At 46.7% G+C, this 15,255-nt stretch overlaps 1 protein-coding gene across 1 annotated transcript in view; it reads right to left on the bottom strand.

The window, feature by feature from the left end:
* LOC140389763 (erythropoietin-like) overlaps positions 1 to 15,255 on the bottom strand; it is a 33,623-nt gene that overhangs the window by 6,299 nt on the left and 12,069 nt on the right. Inside the window, exon 4 of the mRNA XM_072474263.1 lies at positions 13,477 to 13,641. Coding sequence (XP_072330364.1) covers positions 13,477 to 13,641 — 165 coding nt within the window. The remainder of the gene's footprint in view (positions 1 to 13,476; positions 13,642 to 15,255) is intronic.

Raw genomic sequence — 15,255 nt, 5'->3', positions numbered from 1 at the left:
TGGGCACAGTAAGAAGTCTTACAACAGCAGGTTAAAGTCCAACAGGTTTAGAATCACTAGCTTTTGGAGCATCAGGCTCAACCGTGACTTCACACCAGAGGATAGATTCAGTGCAATTCACTTTGCTTCTCTCGCATCAGATGCTGCCAGGCCTGCTGAGTATTTCCATCCATTTATGGTTTTACTTAATCACTGCGACACTGCAAAGCTTGTTCATATTTTCCAATAATAACTTCTAATTCCAAGTATAATTAAAAGCATGGCGTGGAGGGCAGCACGGTGGCACAGTGGTTAGCACTGCTGCCTCACGACGCCAAGGATCCAGGTTCAATCCCAGCCCTGGGTCACTGTCCGTGTGGAGTTTGCACATTCTCCCCATGTCTTTGTGGGTCTCACCCCCACAACCCAAAGTGATATGCAGGGTAGGTGAATTGGCAGAGCTAAATTGGGAACTCTAAATTTATATATTTTTTAAAAAGTACAGGAGTGAAAATTGACACCGTCTCCAGGCCAATTACATTGATCATTTGCTCAAACCTGGCCTGAGGATTAGTGTTGTGTATGTTGAACATACACTTAACCATGTTGAGAACTTCAGCAACAAAATTCAATGTAGTATTGTCAATCTGTAGCATGGGCATCGGTGTGTAAGGGTAGTGTAGGGCAGCACGGTGGCGCAGTGGTTATCACTGCTGCCTCACTGCACTGAGGTCCCAGGTTCGATCCCGGCTCTGGGTCACTATCCGTGTGGAGTTTGCACATTCGCCCTGTGTCTGCGTGGGTTTCGCCCCTAACAACCCAAAGATGTGCAGGGTAGGTGGATTGGCCATGCTAAATTGCCCCTTAATAGGAAAAAATGAATTGGGTACTTTTATTTTAAAAATAAATTGCAAGGGTAGTGTAATGAAACAGTCATTTGCTTTCAGAGGCTTTCGCGCCATCTCACCCGAATGTCAGGGCTGTGGTTAACATCCCACAGTATTGTAGTGGAAGAGCCCCAGAGTTGGGCCTCTTGACAAGTCCCACTTGGGAGTGTTGACTGCATCAAATTACACATTCCAGCCAAAAGTGTTGGGTGATTATCGTCCCCCTAACTTGCTGGTGCATTCAACTAAAAATGATCTTCATTACATTGTGTGCTGTCAATATTGGCAGTATTACAAATATCAGCAGAATGTTAAACCCTACAAGCTAGTTTTCGGACTTTTGCATTATATACGTTTTAGTAAGGTTTAACATTTGAACAGAAAACAATGCCTGTCCTGATAGTTACAACTTTAAAAGAAGAAAATAATTCATAGTTGATAGTTTTGACAGTAAATGGTCTCCATATAGTGTTGTTCACTCCAGCACACTTCAAAATGACTATGAAATACTTTGGCCCTGAAATCACTCGGTTAAACACTCGGATTCAAATGCTTAACGGATTTGCCTGCTGATGCACTAAGCGTCAAGAACCACAAAGACATGTGAGACTTTAACTAAGGCTTTAATATACTACATGGGAGGCTTACCCGACACAGACGACCCCAGACAGAATGGGGCCGGTCCCAGAAGAGGGTTCTTATACGTAACTCCCGGGGGAGTGGCTAAGGCGGAGCTCTCCGTGGCCAGGTCGGGTTACCCACCAGTGACCGAACCTTTGCAGAGCTGCAGTACGATACACAGTATTACAGGGCCACATTACACACAACTATTATATACTATGTACAATGGTAGGGAAGTACAGTGGTGTATCACCACACCTGCAATTCGTCCTTGCTGTTATAAGCCAACATGTTAACCCATTGCTTTCAAAAGGATTGGTGCCACCATGAAAATGGCAGAGATTCAGACAAATACACAAAGGGTGAGTTTAATATGAACATGGAAAGTCCACACAGAGCAAAATAAGAAACAAAGTTTTATTTACACAAACGATATGTCCGCTACCCGGAAGATCCCTACTGAGTTCCTATTCTGGTTGGTGCCTTACTAGTCAACCGTTTATACATTGGTTAATTAAGCAGGGGAGCTGGTATTCTGTAAGGACCACCCGGGAGACAAGCATTCCCATGCCGTAGGTTCGTGTGGGGTGTTACATACATCCTCCCCCAAGTCCGAACACCCCCTCGACAAGCGATGAGGCGGAGGAGGAGCAGGTGGAGGACGTTGGAGTCTCTTTGGCTCCGGCAAGTCGTCATGCAGCTGATGTGCCGGATCAGTCAGTGTATACCTCGCTGGTGAATGTCGTCTGCATCAGGAACGTTGTGGCGGATGATTGTCGGTTGGCACCTGATCGATGGGGTTGGCGTCCGAGACCTTAGAGGAATGTGTCTCCATTTCGGAATCAGAGGACACAACGGTCGGGTATGCTGGCGTCAAGAGAGACTGGCAGTGTCACAGGAGCTGAAGGATCGTGGACAGGTTTCCTTCAAGTCACTTCACAAAGGAGCAACCTCCGTGAGCGAATATGATCCAGGTGCCATCTTATTAGTTGCCCAGGGACTCGAGCTTGGTAAGAAACTGGTCCTGTTTGACGGACAACAATCCTAGAGAGCCAGCGAGCACCATCAGTGAAGTTGTGAACGAGCACCGTGTCGTCGAGTGCCAAATGGTCGACATCGAACTGGACAATGCCTGCAAATCCTGGTTACCGTGCACAGTTGCGCCAATATTCAGTAGAATCAAACTCAGTTGTGGAAGAAACCTACGACCCATTAACATCTCAGCAGGAACTACCCCAGTTACTGTGTGCGGCATGGTCCTGTATGAGAATAAAAGTCTTACTTTCTTGTGTCTATTGAGCCAGACATCTGTTTCGAGCCCCCATTTAACCATCTGCATGGCCCTCTATGCCAAACCATTTGATGCCGGATGGTATGGTGGTGGTGGGGAGGGTGGGCTTGCGGACATGGCAAATCCCGTTTCCTTTTCACAAAAACGGCAAACTCTTCACCCGTGAAAGGGACCCATTATCGATCACAGGTACCTCAGGGATTTCATGGGTGTAAAAAGATGCGCAATCGCTCGATGTTCACCTGGGACATGGCCAAGGCCATTTTGTGGACATCCAGCCACTTTGAGTGGGTGCCCACCAGGATGAGAAACACCGAACTCAAGAAGGGGCTGATGACGTTGGTGTGTACATAAGCCCAACGCCACCCCAGCTACTCCCAAGGGTGTAGGGGTGCCGCCGCGGGAAGCTTCTGGTGCTCTTTATCGAAGGAGCACTGCGAGCCAACGCTTCGATATCTATGTCCAAACCCAGCCACCAGACGTAGTGTCTCACCAGCATCTTCATTTTGGACACCCCAGTTTGTGAAGGTCCTTCAAGAGACTAGCCTGTCCCTTCGCCGGGACAACAACCCTTGTGTCCTACAGGAGGATACCATCTTCAACTCCCACCTTCGTCGCCAGTTTAATAAGGACACTGGGTGTCCACACTGAGTAAAATAGGAAACAAAGTTTTATTTACACAAACAATATGTACACAACCTGGTAGATCCGTACCGGGTTCCTATTCTGGTCGGTGCCTTACTGGCTGACCTTTTATACATTGGTTAATTGAGATACCTTGTTCCCAAGTGAAGCTACTCGTACTCCGCAAGGGGCCCAAGCAAGGAGGACAAGAATTCCCTCCTTAGGTTCTGTGCGGGATATTACAGTGAGAGTCTCTGGCCTCCCCAGGTGTATTTCTCAGCAGTGGGAGAGGCCCACCATTGGGCGGCGGTGGGATCTTCTGGTCCCGCTGAATTGGGATTTCCCCATTGAATATATCCCATGCCACCGGGAAACCTAGGGTGGCAGGGAACGGCGGTGGAACCGGAAGATCCCTTTGGCGAGAACAGCAGGACGATATTGCCCCAAGACTTTGTTCTTTGGTATCCTGAAGCATAATTTTAGAGCCTTTCTTTAAAGTTACACAGGACAAAAAAACATCTGACATCATAAATGGGAATTTCAGGGCAGCACGGTGGCGTAGTGGTTATCACTGCTGCCTCACGGCGCCGAGGTCCCGGGTTCGGTCCCAGCTCTGGGTCACTGCCCGTGCGCAGTTTGCACATTCTCCCCGTGTTTGCGTGGGTTTCGCCCCCACAACCCAAAAGATGTGCAGGGTAGGTGGATTGGCCAAGGTAAATTGCCCCTTAATTGGATAAAATGAGTTGGGTACACTAAATTTTTTTTCTTTTTAAATGGGAATTTCAGAAGAGTTGTGGGCTAGGCTAACTTTTATTGCCCATTCATAATTGCTCTCAAGGTGACAGTCAGCTGCCTTCTTGAACCACTGAAATCCCTGTGGTGTAGGCACACCAACAGTGCTGTTAGAGAGGGAGTTCCAGGATTCTGACCCAGTGACAGTGAAGGAATGACTACATATTTCCAAGTTGAGATAGTGAGTGACTTGGAGGAGAACTTCCAGGACATGGTGCAGCCATGTGTCTGCAGACCATGTCCTTCTAGATGGTGGCGGTAGGTTTGGAAGATGATGTTTGGGAACCTTTGTCAGTTCCTGCAGTGCACGTTGTAGATGGTGCGCATTGCTCCACTGTTCATCAGTGGTGGAGGAGTGAACGTCTGTGGATGGGGTGCCAATCAAGAGGACAGCTTTGTCCTGGGTGGTGTTGAGCTTCTTGAATGTTGTTGGAGCTGCACTCATTCAAGCAAGCGGGGAGTATTCCATTAAATTCCTGAATTGTGCCTTGTTGATGGTGGATCGGCTTTGGACTTGAGAGTCAGAAGGTGAGTTACTCACTGAAGTAGCCCTAGCCTCTAACCTGCTCTTGTAGCCACAGTATTTATACTGTCTAGTCCAGTTCAGTTTCTCATCAATGGTCACCAGGATGTTGATAGTGGGGGATTCAGTGATGGTAAGGGCTGATAGTTAGATTCCCATTTGTTAGAGATGGTTATTTACTGGCACTTGTATGACACAAATGTTACTTGCTACTTGTCAGCCAAAGTTGGGATATTGTCCAGGTGTTGTTGCATTTAGACAAGGAGTACTTCATTATCTGAGGAATCATGAATGGTGCGGAACATTATGCAGTCATCAGCAAATATCCGACTTCTGACCTTATGATGGAAGGAAGGTTATCAATGAAGCAACTGAATATGGTTGTGACTAGGACTCTATCCTGAAGAACTCCTGCACTGATATCGTGGAGCTGAGATGACTGACATCCAACCAACGCAACCATCTTCCTTTGTGCCAGGTATGACTCCAACCAGTCGATTGTTGCAAATGTTTCAACCTTATCTTTTGCACTGTTGTGTGGGACTCCTGCATCATCGCAAATGGGGATATTTGTGGAGCCACCTCCTCCTCCAGTGAATTGTTTAATTGTCCGCCCCATTCACAACTAGATGTGGCATGACTGCAGAACTTCGATTTGATCCGTTGGTTGCGAAATTGTTTAGCTCGGTCTACCTGCTGCTTGGCACGCAAGTAGTCGTGGGTCATGGTTTCACCAGGTTGACGCCTCATTTTTAGGTATGCCTGCTGTTGCTCCTGGCATGCCCTCTTGAGATATTCATTCAACCAGGATTGATCTCTTTACTTGATAGTGATGGTAGAGCAGGGAGTTATGCTGGACCATAAGGTTACAGATTGTGGCTGAGTACAATTCTGCTGCCGCTGATGGCACACAGTAACTCATAGATGCCCAGTCTTGAGTTGCCAGATCTGTTCGAAGTCTATTCCATTTAGCACGGTGGTACGGCCACACAATACGATGGAATGTATCCTCAAAATGAAGATGGAACTTTGTCTACAGTGCGGTGCTCACTCATACCGATACTGTTATGGACAGATATCTGCAGCAGGGTGTCTATACATAGATAGTGCGGTGCTCACTCACACCGGTACTGTTATGGACAGATATATCTGCAGCAGGCAGGTGAGTATGAGGTAAAGTATGTTTTCCCCTCTTGTTGGTTCCCATAACAACTGTCGCAGACCCAGTCAATCAGGTATGTCTTTAGGTGAGGACACAGACAGCCACGTGTGTGGTGGTGCTACTGAGCCACTCTTGGTGACGGACATAGAAGTCCTCCACCCAGAGTACATTCTGTGCCCATGGCACACTCAGGGATTCAAAGCCAAGTCCCCAGGGTATTACGCTTGGGACGCTGGATAACTAATCCAGTGATAATACCATTATGCCACCGCCTCATTGGACTCTTATTCGACTAGACTACTGTGTCATTTCAGGATCAAAATATTTGTCATTTTTATATTTTTAGGGATTGGATTAATGCATAAACATGTTAATGACGGGGGCAGTAGATATGGTGGAATTGGTATCCCAACGTTGGGAAACGAGATCAGTATCTTCCTCTCCTGACTTTCATAGCCGATTGATTTTCCTGCTGAAGCTCAATGCGGATACATTTTGCATTTCATGCAAATGTTCATTAAAATCCAAACAGACCAGATTGGTGTACCACCCCCCACCACCCCTCTATCAAATCTTCCATCCCACCAGCAAGAAATTATGCCATTCAGTTTCCCAACTTCACAAATGTGGTGTGCACTTGGTAAGGGAGGATCTTAGAGCACTTACAGTACAGTCAATGCTGCCTGCATCACTGGAGATGACTGAAGGAATGGTGCGCATGGAAGACATGAAGCAGGGGGTTGGGGATCTGAAGGAGACAAAGGAGGTGGCGGACGTAACAGACAAAGTGGGGGGTCTGTAGGAGATGCGGGTGGAAGACATGAAGGCATGAGCTGCTGCTCATTTCCCAGCATGCTTTCCTTCCTCCCCAGAGCCTCATGCCTTCCTTCTCCCCTCTCTGCAGCCAACCCTTTTATGTTTTCCACCAACCGCTCCCCCCTTCCATATGCCGCCATATCTTCTGTCCTCACCTGCCACCCATCCCACTAAGGCAGGAGGTGATGATTCTTTCATCAACTTTGAACATCAACATATTTATCATTGGACAATGTATTAGAGCTCATGAGTTAAGAAATACTTTCCATAAATATTTTGAAAACTCTTTTTCATTTTGTGGTGGATCACAGAAACTTTGGTATATTAAATGAGACAGGGAGATTGTTCAACTTCTCTTAATCTCTAAATTAGATACAGGCTTTTGGTTGCAAAGTTACTGTTAGCATTGTAAATAGTAACATTTAAAAAGATTCATGGCAACACTTAAACAATTTTTCAGTCTAAAAATTCCCTCAGGAAGCTTTAAAGACAAAGAAAGGGTATTTTCAAGTTTGAAATTCGACTCCGGTTCTGTTTCTTGTGAGGTTCTACAAACGTGGCAATAATGTTGCACATTTTAATATGGTGAACGACTAGTTTAGCCACTCGGTCAAATTTGGTTGGACCAGGTAGAAAAGTAACAAATCCTGCACGAAACAGCTTAAAGGCAACAGGGGGAATAATATTTTACAGAGCAAGTGTTTAGGATCTGGGACGCACTGCCAGAATGGTGATCGAGAAGGATTCAATTATAGCTTTCAAAAAAAAAAAAAGAGAATTGGATAAGTATCTGAAGGGAAAAAACAATTGCAGGGCTATGGGGAGAGAGTAGGGCAGTGGGACAGCTCTTGCAGCATGCTGGCACTGACTAGATGGCCAAAAGGCCTCATCCGTTGCTGTAACCATTCCATACTATAATATCTCCTTAAGTGTCTCAATGTCAAATTGTATCTGCTAACACAGCTCTGCTGCATCTTGGGACTTTTTACTACGTTAAGGCACTATAAAAATGTAATTTGTTGTTGAATCTCCAATCATAACCAAAAATAAATCGAAATTTGAAATGTAAATTTGAAATCAGTGCTATCCCTCAGATCAATGAAGCAATTATTTTCATTTGACTGGGTTGGAAAAAGTGGGAGACAGAATGAATGAAGTACAAATACCCCCGTCATTAACATGTTTATGCATTAATCCAATCCCTATGACAAATATTTTGATCCTGAAATTACATAGTAGTCTAGTTGAATAAGAGTCCAATGAGGCGGTGGTATCGTGGTATTATCCCTGTGATGCGACCATCAATTTACTGAGAGACACGTTGAGAAGTAAACCGTGGTTTTAATCAGCTTAGAATTGAGCCGGTCTGTGACCGGTACAACAATGAATGCGGCCCTGCAGGTCAGCTGTCTTTATACTTCCTGTAAGGGGTGGAGCCATGGGCGAGCCCGTACATGCCCCAAAATATCCCCGTGGGTGAAGCCGTACAATGACCCATAGGTGGAGCCCACAGGGTTAAACACATAACGTAACACGATACAGCAGTAACATGATATCACAGTGCATTGGTGAATTAACAGTAGTTCCATTCACAACATTCACCCCGTTTAAAAATTGAGGTCCGGCGGGGGTGATGGGTTTACAGATTCAGTCGGTCCGGTGCCCGGATCATACGTTGCGACCGCGGAAGCACTGGTGTTGCAGCAGTTTCGGGTGGCTGTGGAGCTGGGCCCGGAGCAGGCACAGGCGTGGACTCCTGGAGCGGCTCTTCCGGAGCTTCATCCCTGTGGACCGGTACGGCGGGTGGGAGGGAGCGCGAGAACCATATCGGGATAGGGGCGCTGAACATGGGAGGTTGGACGGGACCTAGTGTGGGGGATGCAGTAGTGGTCGTGGTGTCGGAGCCTGCGGGCGCCAGGTCCCGGAGGGAGACGGTAGCCTGCTGGCCATCGGATATACGCATAGTGTGGGTTGGAGTGCAGGAGCTGGACCCTCTCTACCAGGGGGTAGGTCTTATGGCTCCGAACATGTTTTCGGAGGAGGAGGACTGGACCCAGTGTCATCAGCCAGGGCGGAAGCGAGGCCCCTGAGGTAGCTTCCCTAGGGAAAACAAACAAGCGGTCATGAGGGGTCTGGTTTGTGGCCGTGCAAAGGAGGGACCTAATAGAGTGGAGCACATCGGGGAGGACATCCTGCCAGTGAGAAACCGGGAGATTCCTGGACCGTAGGGTCAGTAGGACAGTCTTCCAGATCGTCGCGTTCCCCCTCTCCACCTGCCCGTTTCCCCTTGGGTTATAACTGGTAGTCCTGCTCGAGGCGACGCCCATACTGAGCAGGTACTGACGCAGTTAGTTTCTCATGAACGACGAGCCCCTGTCGCTGTGGACATAGCTGGGGAAACCGAACAGGGTGAAGACACTATGCAGGGCTTTGATGACTGTGGGAGTGGTCATATCGGGGCAGGGAATGGCGAACGGAAAACGGGAGAACTCGTCTATGATGTTCAGGAAGTACGTGTTGCGATTATTGGAGGGGAGGGGCCCTTTGAAATCGATACTAAGGCGTTCAAAGGGCCGGGACGCCTTTACCAGGTGGGCCTTATCTGGTCGATAGAAGTGTGGTTTACACTCCGCACAGATTTGGCAGTCCCTAGTTACAGCTTTGACCTCCTCGATGGTCCTGGGCCCCTTTTTCGAGCAGGCGCTGTCTTACATAGTTCGATCGGAACCCCGCCACGTAAATGTCTCGGATAGCGAGCTCCATATGCTGAGGGGCTGTAACGGCCTGGTAGTTACAGTTGCGCGCGAGGGCTTTGAGGTCGCGTAGGTAGTCATCTGGCGACTCCCCGGGGCTCTGGCGGCGAGTGGTGAAGATGTGTCGCACGTAGACCTCGTTCACGGGCCGTACATATATGCGTTAGAGTAGTGCGACGGCCTCTGTATAGGACGTGGCGCCGTCGAGCTGGACAGAAATACGATGGCTCACCCGTGCGTGGAGAAGACTCAATTGCTGTTCGTCCGTGACGGATGGCGTAGACGACGCGGCGAGATAGGCCTTGAAGCATCGGAGCCAGTGTGAAAACATTTCTCTCGCCTCCGCGGTCTGTGGATCGAGTTCCAGTCTATCAGGTTTGAGGGCTGATTCCATAGTAGTATTTTAAGCTGATTAAATTGATGCGACCATCAATTCACTGAGAGACACGTTGAGAAGTAAACCGTGGTTTTAATCAGCTTAGAACTGAGCCGGTCTGTGACCGGTACAACAATGAATGCGGCCCTGCAGGTCAGCTGTCTTTATACTTCCTGTAAGGGGTGGAGCCACGGGCGAGCCCGTACATGCCCCGGCATATCCCCCTGTGGGTGAAGCCGTACAATGGCCCATAGGTGGAGCCCACAGGGTTAAACACATAACGTAACACGATACAGCAGTAACATGATATCACAGTGCACTGGTGAATTAACAGTGGTTCCATTCACCACACCCTGGACTAGTTATCCAGAGTCCCAAGGGTAATACCCTGGGGACTTGGCTTTTGAATAAGAAAATAAGAACATAGTTATGACATTTTAAAGAAGATAAAGTAAAACTTGATCATATGATGGGAGAAAAACTGAACTTCAGTGGAAGTCAATGTGAAGGAAAATGTGTTGGATGTCCAACAGGCTACCACTTTGCTAACACTCATTTTGACCCACGTCGACTTAAGTTTGAGCTCCCTGCGGTTCTACAGAAAGCCATTCCAACTTCAGAGTTTGAAACACTTCATCAAATTACACCTAATAAATACGTAAAATGCAGGACAAAAACTATTATATATTCATTTTCCCATCATTATTGATGCAAATATATATTGCAGGGAAAAATCTGACTTTTTTGTAACATTTCACGGAATCATACCAGGGTACGTTTCTATGAGGCTAATTGCTCACTAATTACATACTTTGATTTGTAATGGGTTGAAGGGTTATGGAGAGCAGGCAGGACAATGGAGTTAAGGTCAGAATGAGATCAGCCATGATCAAATGGTGGAGTAGACTCAATGGGCCAAATGGCTTAAGATATGGGAGCAGAATTATGAACAATACCTTGCTTAAATAGCTGTTCTTTATGTGTCTGTTGAACATAGAATCCCTACAGTGCAGAAGGAGACCATTCCCTCCATTGAGCCTGCATCAATCCTCCGAAAGTGCACCCTACCTAGGCCCCAGGCCCCGGCCCCCGACCCTTCCCCGTCACTCAACCTAACCTTCGGACATTAAGGGGCAATTTAACATGGCCAATCCACCTAACCTGCACATCTTTGGACTGTGGGAGGATTGGATTGGATTTGTTTACCAAGGTACAGTGAAAAGTATTTTTCTGCGAGCAGCTCAACAGATCAAATACATGGGAAGAAAAGTGAATAAAAGAAAATACATAATAGGGCAACACAACATATACAACGTAACTACATAAGCACTGGCATCGGATGAAGCATACAGGGTGTAGTGTTAATGAGGTCAGTCCATAAGAGGGTCATTTAGGAGTCTGGAGACAGTGGGGAAGAAGTGGTTTTTGAGTCTGTTCGTGCATGTTCTCAGACTTCTGTATCTCCTGCCCGATGGAAGAAGTTGGAGGAGTGAGTAAGCCGGGTGGGAGGGATCTTTGATTATACTGCCTGCTTTCCCCAGGCAGCAGGTGTAGATGGAGTCAATGGATGGGAGGCAGGTTTGTGTGATGGACTGGGTAGTGTTCACGACCCCCTGAAGTTTCTTGCGGTCCTGGGCCGAGCAGTTGCCATACCAGGCTGTGATGCAGCCCGATAGGATGCTTTCTGTGGTGCATCTGTAAAAGTTGGTAAGGGTTAATGTGGACATGCCGAATTTCCTTAGTTTTCTGAGGAAGTATAGGCGCTGTTGTGCTTTCTTGGTGGTAGCGTTGACGTAGGTGGACCTGGACAGATTTTTGGAGATGTGCACCCCTAGGAATTTGAAACTGCTAACCATCTCCACCTCGGCCCCGTTGATGCTGACAGGGGTGTGTACAGTACTTTGCTTCCTGAAGCCAATGACCAGCTCTTTAGTTTTGCTGGCATTGAGGGAGGGATTGTTGTCGCTACACCACTCCACTAGGTTCTCTATCTCCCGCCTGTATTCGGACTCATCGTTATTCGAGATCCGGACCATTATGGTCGTATCGTCAGCAAACTTGTAGGTGGAGTTGGGACCAAGTTTTGCCATGCAGTCGTGTGTGTACAGGGAGTAGAGTAGGGGGCTAAGTACGCAGCCTTGCGGGGCCCCGATGTTGAGGACTATTGTGGAGGAGGTGTTGTTCATTCTTATTGATTGTGGTCTGTTGGTCAGAAAATCGAGGATCCAGTTGCAGAGTGGGGAGCCAAGTCCTAGGTTTTGGAGCTTTGATAGGAGCTTGGCTGGGATTATGGTGTTGAAAGCGGAGCTGTAGTCAATAAATAGGAGTCTGATGTAGGAGTACTTGTTTTCGAGATGCTCTAGGGATGAGTGTAGAGCCAGGGAAATGGCGTCTGATGTGGACCGGTTGCAGCGGTATGCGAATTGCAGTGGATCAAGGCGTTCTGGGAGTATGGAGGTGATGCGCTTCATGATCAACCTCTCGAAGCACTTCATTACGACTGAAGTCAGGGCCACTGGTCGGTAGTCATTGAGGCACGTTGCCTGGTTCTTCTTTGGTACCGGTATGATGGTGGTCTTCTTGGAGCAGGTGGGGACCTCGGAGTGGAGTAGGGACAGGTTAAAGATGTCCGTGAATACCTCTGCCAGCTGGTCCGCGCAGGCTCTGAGTGCACGACCAGGGATCCCGTCTGGGCCCGTCGCCTTCCAAGGGTTCACTTTCAGGAAGGCCAATCTGACTTTGGAAGCTGTGATGGTGGGTATGGGTGAATTATGGGCTGCTGGGGCACTCGCCAGCGGATTGTTGGTTACCTGCTCGAACCGAGCATAGAATGCATTGAGTTCATCGGGGAGGGGTGCGCTGCTGCCAGAGATACTGTTCGACTTCGCTTTGTAGCCTGTTATGTTATTTAGTCCTTGCCACAACCGCCGAGAGTCTGTCTGTGACTCTAGCTTGGTTTGATATTCTCTCTTGGCATCTCGGATGGCTTTGCGGAGGTCGTACCTGGATTTCTTGTATAGGTCAGGATCGTCTGTCTTGAACACCTCAGATATGTCCTTCAGTAGGGAGTCAATCTCACGATTGAACCATGGTTTCCGGTTGGGGAACGTACGTACTGCTTTCTTTGGCATGCAGTCGACCACAGGAAGCCCCTGCAGCCATGGGGAGAATGTGCAAACTCCAAGGTCAGAATCGAACCCGAGTCCCTGGTGCTGAGACAGCAGTGCTAGCCACTGAACCACCATACCGCTGTGAATACTGAAACAATATTTGACCCTGCCCTCATGCAAAGTTCTCATGCAGCTGAAAATGATTTGATGCTTACAGAATGTCCTTATGTGCACTTTCTGGCAAGATCCATAGTGATCAATAATAGGAATGCTGGTGTATTTTTCTTCTATCTAACCAAAGTTATAGAGCCTCTATTGCCATCCTAACTAAGGTCAGCTAATTAAGTGCAAGGAATTTTCTGATCAGGTCTGTATGCCTAGGCTACTGATTGTCTTTATCCAACAGAGCTATTAAGGAAGTTTCCTTCGTCCGATTCAATTTTAATAAAGTAAATTATGAAAGACCAAAGACAATCGTTTATAAGTTGCCAATATGTTCCACATTACATAGGATTTGGATGATTTCTTACTTGAATACTTACCGGCACATTCATCAGTTGTAGGATGTGAATAAAGGTCCTAGTATTCCTGTAAATCTTATCTAAGAGCGGCACTGTGGAATTATTAGTGATAAACTGTTTTGCTGCTTGCGTTGCTTTAGAAAGCATAATAAGGCCTGCCTTAATTTCTTCATTTTTCATACGTTTCTACAAAACAAAATAACATTACAAAGAAATCAGTCTTTAAGTGACTAGACTTTTGGGTTAGAATGTTGAGACCAAATGGGGGCAGGACCGGAAGTGAGTGGGCTGGGAAATTCTCAATCTGACCCAGAGACAATTTGAAAAAAAGGCAAGATGGGACAAGGTGACAATTAGCCCAGTTAAGGGGCCTACGAAGTCCCCTTTCTTGTGCTGGCTGGAATTTTCCAGTCGGCAGGTAGGCTCCATACTGTATCAAAAGCCCGACCAGTTAAATGAGGCCAGCGTGGGGGGAGGGGTCCTGTACATTTTCTTGAATTTACATTTTATTATCTGGTCTTCACAGACCATCTTTAATCTCTCTCCAGAAACTGATCTTCATTTGGTCCCAACCCCAAACAGGAAATTCAGGTCTCAGGTTCACCTTACAGTTTATAGGTACACAGTGTAATTAGTTTTGCCCATAAATACATGCTGTTCCATTTGTGAGATGCTTGTGAGCTGGTTTGGCAGCGATCAGACTGCCACTAATGGCCCTGGAAGTGTATAATTATGGGCTCATTGCATTGTTGATTCCAGATTGGTGTTCCTATAAAAGAATATGTGTCATGATATAAAATTATACAATGATATCATAAAACTTAAACTTCACATTTTTGTGAACTCCACAATACTGCATCCAGTTACTTCCCCTTGGTGAGGGAATTAAATTCACCTGCAATAAATTCCCTCTTGTTTGACAGTAGGACAGTCAGGATACTATTATTACCTAGACATGGGCCAAGTGAGCTGCTTGGATGCAGCACAATGTTATGAAGTAATTTGTTACTTTTCTTCCCATAGCAGTTAATGGTGTAACATTCTACTTGTGAAGTGTATCTGTTGATGTAGTCAAAGTTATTGGAGAACTGACAATGTATACTGTTTTTAGGGAAACTGGATAAAAATTCAGTCAAACCTGTTTTTGTGTTTTAAGAAATTGCATTTTTTAAATGGTGAGAGAAATTGTTTATGCCCCATTCTTAGAATCTATAAACATCTACCATGTTAAATCTTATCCCGCCACGAGCGCTAGTGACAAATTTAATTATTTTAAAGCCCTGTACTAATTACACAATTTATTACTGAACAAATCTTTCAATTCTGGGGAACGGGAACATGGTAATGTTATTGGACCAGTAATCTAGAGGCCCAAACTAATGCTCAAGAGAATGTGTTCAAATCCCACCAATGGGGAATTTAAATTCAATCAATTAATAAAGCTGGAATAAAATGCTACCCTCATTGATAATAATCATGAAACCACTGGATTATAGTAGAAAACCCATTTGGTTCACTATTGCCCTTCAGGGGAGAAAATCTGCACAGTGGTTAGCACTGCTGCCTCACAGCACCAGGGACCCAGGTTCAATTCCGGCCTTGTCGGAGTGGGTTTCCACCCGATGCTCCGGATTCTTCCCACAGCCCAAAGACATGCGGGTTAGGTGGATTGGCCATTTAAAAATTGCCCTTTAGTGTCAAGGTGTGCAAGTTAGGTAGGGTTACGAGGTTGTGGAATTGGGCGGGGGCTCAGACTCGATCAGCCGAATGGCCTCCTCCTGCACTGTAGGGATTCTACGG

This window comes from Scyliorhinus torazame, chromosome 14 (assembly GCF_047496885.1).
Source record: "Scyliorhinus torazame isolate Kashiwa2021f chromosome 14, sScyTor2.1, whole genome shotgun sequence".
NCBI classification, from domain to species: Eukaryota; Metazoa; Chordata; class Chondrichthyes; order Carcharhiniformes; family Scyliorhinidae; genus Scyliorhinus; species Scyliorhinus torazame.
The sequence above is the reverse complement of the archived record's forward strand: the minus strand, read 5'-3'. Positions and strand labels throughout refer to the sequence as shown.